Source organism: Chrysochloris asiatica, unplaced genomic scaffold, assembly GCF_000296735.1.
Source record: "Chrysochloris asiatica unplaced genomic scaffold, ChrAsi1.0 scaffold00193, whole genome shotgun sequence".
NCBI classification, from domain to species: domain Eukaryota; kingdom Metazoa; phylum Chordata; class Mammalia; order Afrosoricida; family Chrysochloridae; genus Chrysochloris; species Chrysochloris asiatica.
Window position 1 is genome coordinate 5,301,642 of NW_006408711.1, and position 20,475 is coordinate 5,322,116.

At 37.2% G+C, this 20,475-nt stretch overlaps 1 protein-coding gene across 1 annotated transcript in view; it reads left to right on the forward strand.

The window, feature by feature from the left end:
* Nucleotides 1–20,475, forward strand: part of SLCO6A1 (solute carrier organic anion transporter family, member 6A1) — a 179,856-nt gene that overhangs the window by 12,931 nt on the left and 146,450 nt on the right. Inside the window, exons 4-5 of the mRNA XM_006872318.1 lie at nucleotides 6,099–6,284; nucleotides 18,545–18,638. Coding sequence (XP_006872380.1) covers nucleotides 6,099–6,284; nucleotides 18,545–18,638 — 280 coding nt within the window. The remainder of the gene's footprint in view (nucleotides 1–6,098; nucleotides 6,285–18,544; nucleotides 18,639–20,475) is intronic.

Consider the following 20,475-nt stretch of genomic DNA (forward strand, 5'->3'; position numbering starts at 1 on the left):
AAAAGAACATTTCAAAATCTATCTTGAAATACAGTGCTGTCTGTGATAAGACAATATCCACATGCCAATATTGAAGACCAGTTAATACTTCTATTATTCAAATTTACACACCAACCTCTAAAACAGGTTATGTTCAAACTGAAGAATTCTCCCTTCTTCTTTAGTTTGAAATTGTTCAAACATGCAATCAAGATGCATTGATAATTACTGGTGATTGCAATTTAGAAGCTGGAAATAAAGATTGGTAGTTGGAAAATATGGATTTGGCAATGTAAATAATGCTGAAGATCACATGAAATAATTTTGTAAGACAAACAACTTATTCATTTCAAATACCCTTATAAGCAATATAAAAGGTGACCCATGAACCTCACTAGATAGAATACATCTGCTCCTTGAAAACCCTATACAGGGATGCTATGGGTTGGAATTGACTTTACGGCACTTAACAACAATATGGGAAGAAAAAGGATTTCTGGTAGTGTAGTGGTTATAAATCAGGCTGCGAACCTTAAGGTCAGCAGTTCGAAACTACCAGCTCTTCCACAGAGAAAGATGAGGATTTCTGCTCCCATAAATATTTACAGCCTCGGAAACCCTGTACAGGGTCGCTATGAATCGGTTCCGACTCCACGGCACATAACCACCACCATGGGAAGAAAGGAATTCTGGTGTGGCGCTGTGGGTTAGTGCGCCAGACTGCATAGTAGCTTGAACTCCAAGATAGGCATTTCAAGCTCACCAGCTGCTCCTCAGAAACTTTATACAGGGTCGCTATGTGTCGGAACCGACTCAACAGCACTTTACAACAATAACAACAATGGGAAAAAATGGTGGAAAAGCTCTATATCTACATAGTCAGCCAAAACTAGATCGGGGCAGACTGTGTAACAGACTATCAATTTTGCATATGTAAGTTCAGACTGAAGCTGAAAAACACTAAAACAAGTCCATAAGAGCCAAAATATGACATTGAGTAGATCCCACATTAATTCACAGATCATCTCAAGAACAGATTTATTAGATAACAATGACAGAAGATCAAAGGAGATCTAGGATGAAATTGGTAATATCACACATGAAGAAAGCAAAATATCACTGAAAAAAAAAAAAACTGGAAAGAAAGAAAAAGCAAAGATGAATGTCAAAAGAGACTCAGAAACTTGCTGTTAAGTATAGAAGCTAAAATGAATAGAAGTGAGATGTGAAAGAGCTGAAGAGAAAACTTCAAAGGGCAGCTTAAGAGGACAAAGCCAGGTTTTGTAATGAAATGTGCAAAGACCGGAGTTAGAAATCCAAAAGGGAAGAACACACTCAGCATTTATCAAGGTAAAATAACTGATGAAAACATTCAAGCCTTAAATTGAAATTTTGAAGGAAGAAAGAGAGGCAAAACATTGAATGATGTAGAAAGGAATACACAGGGTCATAGTACCAAAAAGAAATGGTCAATATTTAACCATTTCAAGAGATAGCATATGATCAAGAACAGATGATACTGAAGGAAGAAGTCAAAGGAGCACTTGAGTCATTGGCAAAAACAACGCTCTAGAAAGTGATAGAAATCAAATTCAAATCTTTCAACCAACTGATGCAGCACTGAAGGCTCTTATGAATTTATGCCAAGAAATTTGGAAGACAGCTAGCCAAGAGAATGGAAGATATCCATATTTGTGCCAATTACAAAAATCGGTGACCCAAAGGAATGTGGAAATCATTGAGAAATATCATTAATATTACATGCAAATATAATTTTGTTGGCGACAATTCAGAAATGGTTGCAACAGTATATTGACAGGGAGCTGCGAAACATTCAAGCTAGATTTAGTAAAGGATGTGAAATTAGGGATATTATTACTGATGTCAGATGGATTTTGGCCAAAAGCAGAGAATCTCTGAAAGATGTTTACTTATGCTTATTTATTATGCAAAGACATTTGACTGTGTGGATCATGACAAACTAAGGCTAACATATGAAGAATAGATATTCTAGAACACTTACTTGTGCTCATGAGGAACCTGTACATAGCCCAAGAGGAAGTTATTCAAACAGACCAATGGGATACTGAATGGTTTAAAGTCAGGAGAGTAGCACCAGGGTTAAATCCTTTCACCATATTTATTCAATCTGTATGCTGTGGAAATAGTATGACAAGCTGGATTATATGAAGGATAATGTGGTATCAGGATTGAAAGAAGACTTATTAACAACCTGTGGTATGAGGATGATACAATCTTGCTTGCTGTAAGGAAAGAGAACTCAAAATATGAACTAATGAAGATCAAAAGATGCCAATTTTCCTTATGCATTGCACTTCAGTATGAAGAAAACAAAAATCCTTCTATCTAGACTTATATATTATATAATATACAAATGAACAAAAGATTGAAATTGTCCAAGTTTTCATTTGTTTTGCTTGAACCCACAGTTACCACTCATTCGAACAGCTGTCAAGAAATCAAACGGCACATTGCATTAGGAAAATCTTCTGCAAAAGAAATAAAAAATATGTTAGTTTGAGGACTATTGTGTGGTTGACCCCCAAGCCATTGTATTTTCGATAGCCTCATACACATGTGAAACTTAAACTACAAATAAGGAAAACTGTAACAGACTTGGTACATTTGAATTATAGTGTTGGAGAAGAACATTAAAATACCACAGACTTCCAGAAAAACAAACAAATCTATGTTGGAAGAAGTACAGTCAAACTGCTCCTTAGAAGTTAGAATGACCCTACTTGGTGTCTCATAATTCGGATATGTTATAATGAGGGACCAGTCCCTGGAAAAGGATATCATACATGGAAAAGTGGAGGATCACTTAAAAAGAAGAAGATCCGGACTAGATGAACTGACACAATGGCAGCAGCATTGGGCACAAACATAACAATTGTAAGGATGGCGCAGAACCAGTGTTTCATTCTATTGTGCATTGGGCTGCTATAAATCAGAACTGATTCAATGGTACCTAGCAACAACAAACAATTATGACAATCTTTTCATCATCTCATTATCATGTATGCTCTCCTATAAGAGAGGGGCCTAGGAAAGAAAAGAGCAAATAGGTTAGGATAATTATTTTATGGACTTTTCTTTTAGCTTTTGTTATATGAAGTCCTGGACTTCTGGTATAGTGCTATGAATCAGAACTGGACTGTGAACCACAAGCTTGGCTGTTCAAACCTACCAGCTGCTCCTTGGAAACTACATACATAGGGTATCTATGAGTCAGAACTGATTCGATAACACTTAACAACAATATATGAGGTCCTGGAGTGGTGCTCTAGGATAAACACTGGACTGCTAATTGCAAGGTCAGTGGTTCAAACCCACCAACCACTCTTGGGAAGCACTATACAGTATCATGAGTAATAATAGATTCAATGGTGCTTAACATTAACAGCATACTATAAGACTCTCTATATTATGAATCTTCATTAATTCCTTATGTTTACATCAATATTTTAAAATTAATCACTGCATTCTGACTTCAACATACATGTTGTTGTTGCTGTTGTTGTTAGGTGCCATCGAGTTGGTACTGGCCCATAGCAACCTTATGTGCAGCAGAATGAAACACTGCCTGATCCTGGGCCATCCTCACTACTCTTGCCATGCTTGAGTCCATGGATGCTGCCACTTGGCCAATCCATTTCATTGGGGGTCTTCCTCTTTCTATCTGTGTCTCCACCTTACCAAACATAATATCCTTCTCCAGCGATTGGTCCCTCCTGATAATATGTTCAAAGTATGAGAGTCGATGTTTGGTCATCTTGGCCTCCAAGGAGCACTCTGATGGCAATTCTTCCAAAATGGATCTATTGGTTCTTTTGGCAGCCCATGGCACCTTTTATATTCTCCTCCAACACCATAACTCAAATGCGTCAATTCTTCTACGGTCTTCCTTATTCACTGTCCAGCTTTCACATGCATATGAGGTTACTGAAAATACCATGGCTTGTGTCAGGCACGCCTTAGTCCTCAAGCTGACATTTTTGCTCTTCAACACTTTAAAAAGGTCTTGTGCAACAGATTGACCTAACATACATGAATAAACACAGATTCAAACGAATCCACAGACACATAAAAAGGAGAGATCTTTTCTAATTATTTCTACCATTTCAATATTGAGATTGTCCTGTGATGTAGTACTTTTGATATTAAAATCTGATGACTTTTTCAATGTATTCATTTTCCCTCAATTTATTCCATAGTCTTCTGGCTACTCACACAGCCATTGAGTCAATTTCAATCTTAGCGACCATATAGGACAGAATAGAATTGTTCCTTTGGGTTTCCTGGACTGCACATTTTCACAGGAGCAGACAACCTCATACTGGAGCTGCTGGTGGTTTGAACCACTGACCTTACAGTTAGCAACTCAATCCTTATTTTACAGTGCCACCAGGGAACCTTCTATTCATGCTTTCTTGTTGTTAGGTGCTGCTGAGTTGGTTCCAACTCATAGTGCCTCTACATAGGGTTTCTGAGGCTGTAATCTTCATGATAGTAGGAAGCCTCATCTCTCTTTTTTGAAGCAGCTGGTGGATTCAAACCTCTGACCTTGTGGTTAGAAGTCTAGTGCTCATCCTTCGGTTCCACCAGCACTCCTCCACTCATGTCAGTTGAAGGCAATTTGAAATTTCATAGCACTGCTTCTGATACCATTTCATCAGTTACTTGTAATGCATAGGCTTCTAAATGTGTTGGAATACATTTACTTATTTTAGCACCTTAAAATTGCAAGAAACAGTGAAAAAAGTCATGAGAACAGTTCCATACATATACACACACATCCACATATAGCTATTATGGATGTTTCCAAAACATGTTTATAGTATCTGTTATTCCTCTTCTTCCCTCCATTCTATTAGGTCAGAAAGAGTGAAAAACTAGGAACCACTACTGGATACATATTAAAAACGCTGGCAAGTGCTCAATAGGAGTTATTGGAGTAGAAATAGTACAGTCTTTCTATCAACAGGATTTATGCATTTATTTCATGTGGATTCCACATATTTTATGTTTTGTGTGTGATAGCTGTCATTAAATGCCATCTATTCAGTTCTGACTCATAGCAATCCTGTATAGCATTTCTGAGGAGTGGCTGGTGAGTTTGAAACTCCGACTATATGTTAGCAGTCCAGTACTTAACCTACAACAGCACCATATCAGGAGCCTGCAATTTACTGAATAACAATCATTTGATGTACAAGTATTTACAAGGAGTCCTGGCGGTACAGTGGTTAAGTGCTTGGTTGCTAACTGAAAAGTTGGCAGTCACAAAAATACTTCATGTTATCTGATATAATGAAAACATTTTATTATATTTCTTGAACTATCACTGGTACATTTCAATGCTGACTGAGCCTGTATTATAGAAGTTTTTGTATATAAAATGGGTAACTGTTTAATCAGAGCAACAGATTGTTCCTAGAGCTAAATTTAGAAGGCAATTTTTGATTATTTAGATAATCCAGAACATTAGAAACATTTTTATGCCAGAGTTAAAAGTCAGGGACACTAGATATTAAACTTAAGACGAACATGTAGTTTTATGAGTGTGTAAATATCTATGTATATATACATACTTAAGATGTACATAAGTGTGTGTAATTATTAAATAATGTGCTCATATTATATTGATAATGGTGATCGTGGTGGTTATGTGCCATGGAGTTGATTCTGATTCATAGCAACCCTGTACAGAGTTTCCGAGGCTGTAAATCTTCACGGGAGCAGAAACCCTCATCTTTCTCCCACAGAACAGCTGGTAGTTTCGAACTGCTGACCCTGAAGTTAGCAGCCCGATTTGTAATCACTACACTACCAGAGCTCCTTATATTTATAATATGTGTATCTTTTCTAGTCTTCCTCCCAATTTTATGTTACCATGACAGTTTTCAGAGAATGTGGTTGACTACAGTATTACTATATCCAATGTAAATGAAATGTTAAAAAAAAAGTAAAAGAAAAAAGCATAATGGTGTAATTATACACTTAATGTATAGATTATTTGATAAAGGATATTGTACATTTGTTGTAGATGTAACTGAACTTATTTTGCAAAATTATAATTGTTATCTTTTTAAAAGATATTTGCCAAGCATCAAAGTTTACCAATATTTGCCAAGAAGGACCACCATTATTCCATTCAAAATATACAACTTTCTTCATCTTTGGGCTGATTGTGCAAGGAATAGCAGGATTGCCTCTTTATATCCTTGGCAAAATCTATATTGATGACAACACAGACAAATATTCATCTGGTATCTATTTAGGTAAGTATTTTTCTGTCCTCTAATATGATGAATTCATTTTTTTATAGAACTTTTATACTGTAATGTGGGAATCTAAACTGACATAGAATTGTCAATTGTTGTCCTGTGTAATAGCTTTGTAGTAAATGATAACACTTAATTACAAAATTATACTGACTTCCTTATTTTGAAGAGCTGCTTGTATTTGAACAAAGACATATGAAGATCACTGTAAACCTATAAAGCAAGAGAAAAAACATATATTTTCTTAAGATCTCAGAACACAAATATATATATATATATTTATTTATTTATGTTGTCTTAGGTGGAAATTACCATGAAGTTACAGTAGTAAAAAAAAAAACAACAACAAGATTTATGCAGCAAAACAAAAAAGAGAACAAAGAAAGGTGGGAAAACACACTGACATATTACAGAAAACATCTTTATCAGTGTCCAAAGAACACTACAAAACAAAAGTATATAAAGGTTAAAAAAAAAAAAAAATTGTTAGAGGTAGATTGCTTCTATAGATACTCTAAAAACAGCAAATTGTGATAGTTTTTCAATAGATCAAAGACGCAATGTTGCAGAAACAATAGTCAGGGGTTCTTCACAGGACCATTGTTGTTGTTAAGTGTCTTCCAGTGGATTCTAACTCATAAGGACAGTGTATAGGATTTCTGAGGAGTGGCTGGTGAGCTTTACCCATAGACCTTGCCTCTCAAACTGACTTTGCAGTCCAGTGAATTAACCTGCAGCACCACATTAGGACTCCTCATAGGTCCAATGAGCATGGAAAAAGGATAATTGAACAACTGTGCTTCACCATCAGGCTCTTCACTAGTGCTTCAAACACAAGTGACTTCTTCATCAAACACATCATGTTTTACAACACTCAAGTTATGTAGGAGTCCTGGTGTGGCTCTGTAAGATAAGCACTGGACAGCAAGATGAGTTTGAACTGCAAGGTCGGTGGTTCAAACTCATCAACCACTCTTTGGAAATCCTGTGCAGGGTCGCTATGAATCAGAACCGACTCAAGGACACTTGCCAACAACAACAAAGTGATGTAGTACATGCATCACTTTAGTCCAAGCCATCCTTTTCTCCTTAATACATGTAAGACAGTAAAAGTTAAGTCTAATTATGCTTATTACAATCAGAAAGCTAATTAAAATATCACTGTGTCTGATAAAAATGACCTAACCCATGTGCCTATTTTTAATGGTGGCCAACCAAACAAGTCTGATGTATGCAATGATATTATAGTGTGCAACCATGGTGCCTGGTGTCTAATTTTTATATATCTTGTTTTACTTCTCCTGTGTTGCTTATCCATGTGCAACAAGAGATATAAGTTATAGCACAAATTCCACCCTTTTGGGAGAATAAAAAAGTGAAAACCAATTGATTTTTTATGGAGGTCTGGTAGAGCAGTGGTTGAGTCAGGCTGCTAATCTCAAGATCAACAGTTCAAAACTACCAGCTGTTCCACAGGAGAGAGATGAGGCTTTCTGCTCCCATAAAGATTTACAGCCTTGGAAACTCTATGCAGGTCACTATGAGTTGGAACTGACTCCACAGCACACCACCACCACCAATTATTTAGTACTGCTTTGGCCAATGAAGTCAAGATTTGCTCTTGTGCTTCCATTTCTTCAGCAGTTTTATCTGCATATTTGCACCCATTTCAAAGAAAGTGACCCAAGAGAATGCAGACATTTCAAACAATATCATTAATATCATATACAAGTAAAATTTTGCTAAAGCTAATTTTTTAAATGGCTGCAACTGCACATCAGTAGGGAAGAATCAGAAATTCAAGCAGGATTCCAAAGATGACATGAAATCAGGGATATCATTACTGACATCACATGGTTCTTGGCTGAAAGCAGAACCTTTACTGACTTGTGCTTTATAGACGATGCAAAAGTTTTTGACTGTGTGGATCACAACAAGCTATGAACAAGATTGTGAAGAATGGGTGCTCCAGGGCATTTAATTGTACTCATGAGGAACCTGCACATAGACCAAGAGAGAGTTGTTAGAATAGAACAAGGGGATACTAATGGTTTTAAATCAGGAAAGGTGTGTACTAGGATTGTATTGCTTCAACATACTTAATCAGTCTGTATACTGAGAGAATAATTCTAGAAGCTGTGCTATATGAAGAAGAGCATGATATCAGGATTGGAAGAAGACTCATTAACAACCTGTGATATGCACTAATTCAACCTTACTTGTTGAAAACAAAGAGTACTTAAAATACTGACTGGTGAAGATCATAGACCACAGAAATTGAAGTAAAAAACTTAGTTTTGCTTAGCTACACAATAAATACTCATGGAAGCAGCAGTCAAGAAATCAAATGACATATTGTATTAGGCAAATCTGCTGCACTAGTCCTGATGTGGCATTGTAGAATAAGCACTGGATTGCTAACCATAAGGTTAGCAGTTCAAACGGCTTCTCAGAAACCTTATACAGAGTTGTCAGAAATGACTCTACAGCAATTAGTGTATTCAAGAGCAAGTGTATCAGTTTGAGGACTAAGGTGTGCCTGTAAGATTGTGAAAATAGGACAAAGAAAAAGAAAGACCATAGGAAAACTGATGCACTCTAGCTATGGTGTTGGACAAGAATATTAAAGTAATTTGGATAGCCAGAACAACAAACAAATCTGTGTTGAAAGAAGTACAGCTAGAACGCTTCTTAGAAGCCAGGATGGCAAGACTTTGTCTCTCATATTTTGGACACATCAGCAGGAGGAACCAGTCTCTGGAGAAGGATATCATGTTTCATAAGGTGGAGGGTCATAGAAAATGAGGAAGACCTCCAGGGAGATGGATTGATGCAATGATAGCATCAATGGGCTCAAGCAAGGTAACAATTTAGAGGTTGGCCTAGGACCAGGCAGTGTTGTGCATAAGGTCACTATGAGTCAGTACCAATTCGATGGCACCTAACAACAACAACAAGACCATATTAGATTTAAAGAGATAGTAAGTTTAGCTATCTGAACCTTTATTAATCCTTTTATTTTTACAACCAATCCTGAAGATTATGGATGATACGGGCAGTGCAATCTATGCAAAATAGGAAAAATGTTGCAAACTGCTGTCAAATTTGACCAGAGATAGATGAGAAGCTGTATCATTACACAGGGTATGAAGTGTACTCCACATAGGAAATATATTTTCCAGGAATAAAAATTGCATTGGAATTAGGACAGGCAAATGCCTCAACCCATACCAAAGCATATTCATAATTCTGAGCTAGAGAAAACTATATGAAATCCATTTGCCATTCAGTCACAGGTCCTGTAGGGAGGGGGTTCCAACTCAGAAGAGTTGAATAAATTTTACCCAGATTAAATTCTTTATAAATACTACAACTTCTTACCACTTCATTTACATGTTTCAAAAAATAACCCCAATAATACTTTTTGAATTTTCTGTTAAGTTTTATCTCATCTGAAAAGATCCTTTTGATGGGAATTAAAGATCATAGGTAAACGTATGGGAGGACTAACGTTTCATCAGGTCCAGCTCAAAGACCTATGCTGGAATTCAAAGTGTATCTCTCTTTTTCCCAAATCTGCTGTTACAGTCAATTTACATATCTTTGGTGCATAGGTAGGCTGTACCACTTAACATGTGTTATATGTTCAGGGTCTATTACTGGTTGGAGGTAAACTCAACTTCCATTCCCAACATACTACAGACTGTTCTCTGTGTCCTTTCTGGGTATAGGTAATTATCTAGTTCTGCCCCTTCAGTCATTAGCAAAAGTTTGTTCTTGTTGTCTTGACTATCACATAAACAGTGAACTGATCTGTGGCAGTCTCTCCAAAATGTTTATTCAGAAATGTAACAAAGTTTCTATCCCATTGTTTCTTAAATTCAAAAAAACAAGCTAACAACAGAGGTGTGTGTATTCCATTAATAATAACAACCCTATTTCTGGGTCTGCTCAGGATCTAGTCTTCTTATCAAAATAACATTTGCCTGCTTTCCATTCTGTCATTTCAGTTACAGAAGCTAACTTCAGGTATCCTCTTAACAATCAAAATCTGGGTTTTGAATTAGTCTTGGGATGGCCGTGGGTTTAATAATTTCTGTATTAATTACTTTTAAAGGGTATTCAGCTAGGATTGAATGACTTTCTGGGATTTCTCTACTAGTGGCTTCTTTAGCTGCAATATCGGCCAATTTATTTCCAGTTACTTCCTCATTCTGAGTCTGTCATTTGGATTGGTGTGCCTATATTTTAAACACAGCTCTTTCTGAATATAACAGTAAAGTATCTAAAAGTTCAGCTGCACATCTCCCATTCTTAATGGGAAATCCTCCTGAGGTAAGGAATCCTTGCTACTTCCACAGAAAAGCAAAGTAGTGGACCACTATATATGCATAACATGAATTGAAAATATGATTACAGATTGATTTTCTGCTGGTCTGCAAGCTTGGGCAAGAACCACTAACTCAGTTTGATGAGCCTAAGTTACCTGAGGCAAAGGGCTTCTCTCCAATTGAAGTAGTCACTGCACATTATCATTGATATTGCTTGAGGCTGGATTTGGTTTCAAATAAGAACCATTTACAAATAAAACTGGAGTCCTGGTGTGATGCTGTAGGATAAGCATTAGACCATGAGGTCAGGTTTAACTGCAAGGTCAGTTGTTCAAACTCAGTCACTTCTCTGAAACCCTGGATATGAGTCGGAACTGACTTAATGGCACTTACCAGCAACAAAAAACAAATAAAACTAGAGAAGGATTATCCAAAGGAGTTTCTTTGAGATCTATTCTTGGGATCAGGAGTTGATCTGTCAAATCAAAACAATCATGCAGTACTCCTTCTTCTTCAAGAAGAAGAGTAGCAGGATTTAAAGTTTTAACAACATGTATTTGAATGCTTGGGGCACCCAACAACACAGCTTCATAAGAAGTCAATCTGCTTTGAAAATAGATGTTGGATTAGAATAGATTTAAGAATAGCAGCTATTTCATGTGGAACAAATAGGTATAAATCATTCTGTAACACTTTATCAAGGAGCTCTGGTAGTATAGTTGTTACGAATTGGACTGCAAACCACAAGGTCAGCAGTTTGAAACTAGAGCTGTTCCACGGGAGAAAGATGAGGCTTTCTGCTCCTGTAAAGATTTACACCCTCAGAAATCCTGTACAGGGTCACTATGAATTGGAACCAACTCCACGGCACATAACCACCACCACCATTTTATCAACAATTGTCTCTAACAGCTGATTGGTTGCTATTACTGTTCTCAGGCATGGAGAGTAAGCACAAGCAACTGAATCCAACTGAAGACTATAATACCTCACAGGCCTCTGATGATCCCCATGCTTTTGAGTTAAAACACCACAAGAATTTCCATTTTGTTCATTCACCTATAGGGAAAATTTCAAAGCATAATTATGGAATCCCAAAGCAGGTCCTGCTGGATAGCACACACAGCCTCTGTACCAGCTTCAGAAAGAGACAAGGGTCAGCTAGCTACTTCCCTCCTCAAATAACCATAGAAAGGCTGGGCCAACAATGAGGAATTAGGAATCCAGTCATTTGTCTTGCAAAATTCTATCATACAATGTCCAGCATCATTTCTGTCATCAAGGTCAAATTTTCCAACTACTGATCCTTCCTCTTTGTTTCCAGCATTTACATTCCAATCACCAGTAATTATCAATATATCTTGATTGCATGTTTGATCAACTTCTGATAGAAGAAGTTGGTAGAATTCTTCAATTTCATCATAACTGGCTTTATTGGTTGGTGTGTAAATTTGAATAATAGTGGTATTAACTTGTCTTCCATGTACATGTATGGATATTATCCTATTACAGACAGTGTTGTATTTAAAGACAGATCTTGAAATGTGCCTGTTGATGATGAATGTGATGCCATTCCTCTTCAATTTGTCATTCCTGGCATAGTAAACAATGTGATTGTCAGATTCAAAACAGCCTATACCAGTCCATTTCAGCTCACTAATGACTAGGATATTGATGCTTCTGTGTTCATGTCATTTTTGACAATTTCTAATTGTCCTAGATTCATAATTAACACATTCATATTCTGAATATTAATGGTTGTTACAGCTGTTTCTCCTCATTTTGAGTTGTGCCCCATCAGCAACCAATGATGATCCCCAGAGCTTTAATCCATTCATGTCACATGGCCAATTCTACTATGAAGAGGCTGCTCTTCCTCCATCTTATTTTGAGTGCCTTCCAACCTAAGAGTCTCATCTTTTGGCACTATAACAGACAACATTCTGTTGCTCTTCATCATGTTTCAATGGCCAATATTATGGTATTGACAGTGTTCCACTGATATTCATAAGGTTTTCAGTGACTAAATATTCGGAAATAGTCTGTCTCTCCTTATTTCTAGTCTGCCTTCATCTGGAAGCTCAGCTGAAACCTGTACACCATGGGTGACCCATCTGGTATTTACAATCCTGGTGATATGGCTTCCAGAATCACTGCAGCCTGGATGTCACCACAGTACTAAAAACTGATAAATGAATAGTGAGTCTTAAGAATAAAAGGCATGCGGATATTCAATAGACCTTAAAGATATTGGCACTAGCTCTGAATGAGGCAAAATCTGCTCCTATTTTAAATCCCCACAATTTTTAAGGTTTTATTACTCTGAGGAAGATATTTTCATAAAGACAAGAGAATTAATTCTGATATGATAGCCCTGTATCAATCAGGAAAGTGCAAAGCTACCTTTTACTTGAACCATTGTCTCCTCTTAACTGTTAGAGGAACCATTTTGAAAATCCTACATCCTTGGAGCATTTTCATTGTGATGAAGCTGGAGGTGCTGGAGGAATTTCTGTCTATTCTTCAATTATATATGATCCTTTTTTAAATGACCAGATTTTTACAGTAGTTGCAAACCAGTCTATTCTTGGGCATGTTTGTCTGAGGCAATCCTTTATTGTTGTGGTTAAGTACCATAGAGTTGGTTACAATTTACAGTAACCCTGTATAGGGTTTCAAAGAAGTAGCTGATGAGTTTGAACTGTTGACCTTGTGGTTCAGTGCTTTATCCCACAGTGCCACACTGGAACTCCTTTGTTAGCTTAGGAATCTCATTATAGACTTGACTCTATAGCTGTCATAATTGTAAAACCATCCATTCCTTTTTCTGTTCTTTAGCTTTTTGCTAACTTTCCTTATTCTTTCCCTCTCTAGTATGAGTCCACTTATAGGTCACTGTAGCCAATTCTGAAGGATACACATTTTACAAATTCAAATTATGCCTTTTAACTAAGGCTGCCAACTCAGACAACAGTGCTCTTTAAAGCACAGAATTAAACACAGGTTGATGTTCTTTTGTGGTTGTGGTGGTGTACCGTGGAATTAGTTCCATCTCATAGCAATCCTGCATAAGGTTTCTGAGACTGTAAACCATTACAGGAACAGAAAGCTTCATCTGTCTCCATGGAATCTCTAGTAGTTTTAAACCACAGGCCTTGAGATTAGCAGCCCAATTCCTAACCACTACTAAATGTTCTTCAGTTTGGAGAAGTATTCCATAAAGGCATACATATTCTCTCCCTTTTCTTGTTTGCAAGCCTGAATCTTTGTCCAACTAACATTTTCAGGTAAAACCCCTTTAGTGCCATTTTTAAACTATTGACTAAAATTTGAAACTCATCGCTTTATCATTTTCCTACAATTCCAGTTTTGGAGATTAAACTTCCTTTAGAGTTCTTTCATTTTGCTTCACTTATCTATGTTTCTGCTTCTTCTGAGCCTCAAAACTTGTATAGCAAGTTAAACAAATCTGAAGTCCTTGGCTTTATGGTGCTATTTAAAATAGTGAATTCATGAAAAAACTTCTGAGGATTTTAATTAGGGTCAGGAAAATCCTGATCTTGGTTCAGACTTACACCAATGATTTACTGTCACTTCTACTGAATTCTAAACTAAACTAAACCAGTTTAGTTTAACTATCAAAGACATTAAAGAAGACAGACACTCAAACTCAAGCAAATCTCTGGAATAAAAAGGCAGTTCAACTGGCAGAGAAACAGGCCAAATCACATTATAAAAATCAGACTTTTCTTCCTTGTTATTTCTTTTCTCTGAGTCTTTTCTCCTCTCTCTAATATGCTTAGGAGTGTTGTCTAATAATGCGACCTGGCATGCTAAAATCTGTTCAGGTGGCTTAGTAATCTATTACTGAACTGAAGCAAGAATACTCACTTGCTATCTCTTGGAGGATTCAAAACACCAAATGAAAAACCTTTCCCACTGCTTTAGACTTATCTTATGTCCTCTTGCATCCAATTTACACTTTAAAAAGAACAATTTAACCAATTACTAAGTTTCCCACTTAGGCCACAAGAGATATTCATTTTCTTTGGTCAAATTATGCCATTTCTCTAAATATTGTACTGAATTTGGTCCAAAATTCTTTGCCATATGGGCAGCTGGCATTGGAGGTAGCTGATTGTCAGTCTTGTGTTTCTTCTGTTTCCTATTCTTAGAAAAAAAAGGGGGAAAAGTTTCAATATAGAGCACTATTTTTCACATTTTCTCTTGGTCGTGGAAGAAATACTAGTCACAAGTGCTATGAGGTTTGGACAGTGTTTTGCTTGAATCAATGTGTACCTTCATTGCATGAAGTTTGCTTGAAGTTGGCAGGCCGCCTAATGCTCTTTGATGCTCTTGTTGAATGCTGGTGACCACCTTAATTGTTTTTACTGGTCCACCTGAACCCCAAATTTTGCGACTTATAGCAACCCAGGACTCATTGAAAATAGAATGATCTCTTTTAATGTCTGAATCTGGACCCAAACTGTAGTTCTCAAAAAGTCACTGTCATCTCAAATGATTAATCCAAAATTCAAAGGATTCTCGTTAATAAAAACAAACTGTTTTTATCAAAGCAATATTCTGAACAAAACCTTAAGAAACTATGAAAAAGAGCAAAGAAAATATGAGCAAAGTTCTTTCTCTGAAAGCACTCACCCAGACAGCGTCCAAGTTATGTGGAGTAAGAATTTGTGGATCCAGGAACGTAGGACCTTGTTTTCTGTCTTCTACTCCACAGCTGCTCCTCGGAAACCCTATACAGGGTCGGAACTGACTAGATGGTACTTAACAACAACAACTCCACAGTTCAAGTCTCCCTGGGATCTACAGGCTTCTTTGCTTCAAAATATCCTGCCGTGACTACATCAGAACCAGGGGAAATTACCACAAAGTTATCATAGTAAAAAAAAGGAAAAATAGGTTTCATTTAGCAAGAAAAACAAAGTTGGGAAAACAGACTGGCATATCATTAGAAACAGTCTCTGTCTGAGTCCAAAGAACATTACAAAACCAACAATACATAAAGGCGGGGGGGGGGGGGGATCGCTAACAATAACTTACTAACATCATTGAATACTCATGATTGTGATTGTTTTTCAATAGATCAAAGACACAAAGTTGCATACACAGTGAGTGGGGTCTTCACAAATCTAAAAGGCTAGGAAAAAGGAGAGAAGATAATTGGTTAACTACACTTTGGTGGCTAATGTTCAACCATTTTAAGAACTGATGATACTGAAGGAAGAAGTCAAGCTTCATTTAAGGTATTGGCAAGAAATAATGCTCCAAGAAATGATGGAATAAAAGCTGAACTCTTGAAACCAACTGACACAGTACTGGAGGCACTCACTCATCTATGACAAGAAGTTTGGAAGACAGTTACCTAGCCAACCTATTGGAAGAGATCCATATTTGTGCCCATTCCAAAGAAAGGTGACCTGAAGGAATTGGAAAGTCATCAAACAATATCATCAATATCACATGCAAATATAAATTTGCTAAAGATAATTTTAAAATGGCTGCAACAGTACATCGACAGGAAACTGCCAGAGGTCTGAACCAGATTCATGTAATTTGGAATGAGGGATATCATTGCTGATGTCAGATGGATGTTGGCTGAAAGCAGAGAATACCAGAAAGATATTTAACAGTGCTTTATTGACTATGCAAAGGCTTTCAACTGTATGGATTATGACAAGCTAAGGACAACATTGTGGAGAATGAGTATTCTGGAACACTTGTGCTCCTGAGGAATCTGTGCATAGACAGAAAATCAGTTGTTCAAACAGAACAAGGGGACATTGAATAATTTAAAATTAGGAAAAGTGTGTGCCAGAGTTGTATTCTGTCTTGAGCAGGGCAGAGGCCAGTGGACCTCATGGCTGAGAGACCATTGAAGAGTGAGCCGTGCTTTTGGTACAGCTGACGTGAGGTACTCTTGACAAGAGAACTCATATGTTCTGTGTTTTTTCTGATCCTGAATTATACTATGTTCATTTCCCTATTATCAGTAAGTTCTGTGTGGTGACTTTAATAAATTATCAAACTCAGTAGAGAAATAAGAATGCTGTGGGATGGTTGGTGTCAGAATAGGATAGCCAGTTGAAGGGAAGAGGCATGTCTGACCTCTGCCTTGTAGAATTCAGCCTTGGACTGATTTTGAGTTTGATTCTCTTTCTCCATTTTGAAACTGGAGAAAATCAGACATGGCCCCTATGACATTTTTGCAACAATTTAAAAGAAAGCCTCACTTTTCACCCAAATAATTATTGTCCATCAGAAATAAGAAAAGTCATGTCAATAAAGTAAATGTCCGTATTCACCTTTTCTTTTAGAATAATTTTCAATGGTTTATTAACATTGGGCAAGGTTAGCAACAAGTCTATTTTGCTTTTGGTTCTACTGAATATCAACTAATATGCATATCTAAAGTATACAAGTTGGGCTGCTAACCTCAAAATCAGCAGTTCGAAACTACCAGCTGTTCTGTGGGAGAAAATTGAGGCTCTCTGCTTCTGTAAAGATTTATAACCTCAGAAACCATATGCAGGGTCGCTATGAGTCAGAACCAACTCTATGGCACATTACCAACTAACCATACACTGCATAGAGAAGCTTACACTATTACCACCTCCTGATGTACGAGTAGGGTGAAGGATGCAAAGATGATGCTAATGTTAAAGTCTCATATTGCTATGCTGTTAAGTGACCCTGTATAGGGTGTCCAAGGAGTGGCTGGTGAGCTTGTACCACTCACCTTGGAATTCAAACTGACTTTTAATCCAGCACATTAACCCACTGCGCCACACTAGGACTACCATCTTGCTATATTACTAAAAATTAAATTAAGATAAACTGAATTTATATTTATTTGTTGTTACATGCCATTGAGTGGGTACCAACCCATAGCGACCCTATGCACAGCAGAACAAAATATGGCTTGATCCAGGGCCAACCTCACTACTATTGCCACGCTTGAGTCCATTGATGCGGCCATTTGGCCAATCCATCTTGTTGGGGGTCTTTCTTTTTTTGTCTGACACTCCACTTTACCAAACATGATATCCTTTTCCAGTGATTGGTCCCTCCTGACAATATGTGCAAAGTATGAGAGACGAAATTTGGTCATCTTAGCCTCTAAGGAGCACTGTGGCTGCACTTCTTCCAAAATGGATCTATTGGTTCTTTTGGCAGCTCATGGCACTTTCAATATTCTCCTCCAACACCATAACTCAAAAGCATCAATTCTTCTAAGGTCTTCCTTATTCACTGGTCAGCTTTGGCATGCATATGAGGTTATTGAAAATACCATGGCTTGTGTCAGGTGCACTTTAGCCCTCAAGCTGACGCCTGCTCTTCAACACTTTAAAACAGTCTTGTGCAGCAGATTTGCCTAATGCAATATGTCATTTGATTTTTTGACTGCTGCTTCCATGAGTGTTGATAGTTGATCCAAGAACAATGAAGTCCTTGACAATGTCAATCTTTTCTCCATTGATAAAAATGTTTATTGGTCCAGTGGTGAGGATTTTTGTTTTCTTTAAATTGAGATGTAATCCATCCTGAAGGCTGTGATCTTTGATCTTCATCAGTAAATTTATTTAGAATATAAATATTCTTAATAATGCATTAAATACATAAATAAGATTTAATGAATTATGTGTAGGAGAAAGACAAGACTTTCTGCTGCTGCAAAAATTTATAGTTTCAGAAACCCTATTCAGGGTCTCTATGAGTTGGACTGACTTGATGGCACTTAATAACAACAATGAATTATATGGTTAAATTGTCTTAGTTTTTTAATGCAAGCTCTTGGTAGTGTGATATGAAAGCTTAAACGTATCCACTTCAGTTACTTAATTTTTATCATTTATTTACAAATCTAGCTAATATAGTTGTTTATGTTCAATATTTGTTTTACAGGCTTTGGAGAAGCTTCAACAATGACTGGCTTTGCTTTGGGAACTGCATTAGGAGCACTACAAATTCAGATCACTGTGAATAGAACTTTAAAAAAGCAAGCTATTTGTCTTTCCTTGTGTGTGTGTGTGTGTGTGTGTGTGTGAGGGGATTTCCTTAAATTGATGATATGGAGACATCAATGTGTGCAAAATGTTAATTGGATAGCTACAATAAGTTATAAACATAAATATTCAAAACTACATTTTAAATATGTATTAGGAAATTATATCATTAGTAATTCCTCCTTGCTTCTCTTACAATGAGATAGAGTTAATGAAGGAGGTATAATTCATCATCTTGTGAAAATAAAGAGGTCCACCCTTCATTTCTGAAATTATGTTCATATAAAAGTAGAATTGACAGAAGATATGTTGCAGAAGATATCTTGGCCCTGTTATTTATTTCCATCTATCCAATTACTTCAATTACTATTCATTGTAATGACACTGACTGCTAACTTTTCTGCTAGCTTCCCTGCCAGCTTAAGTGCGTTCTTGCTTTACTACAGTGAAGTTTGAGTAGCTGGCAGACATCATATGAGGGAACAGATTGGGTGTTAGGGAATAAATTGTGTGCTGGATATATATTTTCTTCTCTAAATTCACTCTCCATCTTTCTACAACCTTTTCTAGCTTTCCCTGTGCTCTGAGATGCTGACCTCTATATAATGCCTCATCATATTTCCTTGAACTCTGAGTTTCAGTTAGGTTTAGTCAACAAGAGGCACTGCATAACAAAGGACAAGAGCAGATTAAAGACTAGAGCATTTTCCTCCCAGTTCTTTTCCTGTGGGTCTGTGCTCAAGAATAACTGCATCCTTCACTATCTTCTTTATTTGTTTAATCTAATTTTTCATTAAGAATTTTGTGAAGATTTACAGATAAGATCATCAGTTGAATATTCAACTTTGTTTTATCTAGATTGCAGTCCCCTCAATGAGAGATCACTAATGCCGCATCCTACCCATGTTTCTTGTTTCCATTCTTACTTCTTTCTCCACCCTTCTGAAATCTGTCTTTAGGTAAATGTTGCCCTTTTGATCTTGAGTGATTGACCATTCTATGGTAGGTATGCACACTTCAGTAGTGTTTTTTACCCCCTCCTATATACCTATTTACTGTTTGGTTGATAATTGAATCATAGAAATGAATTCAATTCCCTACCTGAAGGACCATGGACCACAATCTTGGGCTCCACCAGTTTATCTGACCAGTAAGCCTCATTCTTTTTTTTAATGTTTTTGAGTTTGTTCCATATTTTCTCCCACACTCTCTAGGATCTTCTAATATTTTCAGAGTAGTTGGTAGTGGCAGTCAAGCACCATCTAGTTCTTTTTCTGCCTCAGGGTCATGGAGATTGATATCCAAACAGTCCATTAGTGCCTTGGACTAATTCTTTCCAAGTGTCTTCAGTTTTCATCACTTTTATTTCCTTCAGACACGAAGAGACCAATTATAGCTCCTTACATGTCTGCTCATGAGCTTTTATGATCCCAGTCCTACTCATGAAAGTAGGATGTGGAACATTGTCTTTGTGGACTATGTTGTGCAAATTGAGCATGGACTCCCTGTAGACTATGGTTCTGAGCTTCTGTGCCCAGCAAATAATGATTTCAAGATGTTTAGTAGTGTCTGGTGCTGTAGGTTAATGCACCAGACTGCAAAGCATTTGAACTGCAAGGTCGGCAGTTCAAGCTCACCAGCTGCTCCTCAGAAACCCTATGTTGTTGTTGTCAGGTGCCATTGAGTCGGAACTGGCTCATAATGACCCCATGCACAGCAGAACAAAACAATGTCTGATCCTGGGCCAACCTCACTACTGCTGCCACACTTGACGCCATCAATGATGCCACCTGGCCGATCCGTCTCGTTGGAGGTCTTCCTCTTTTTCTC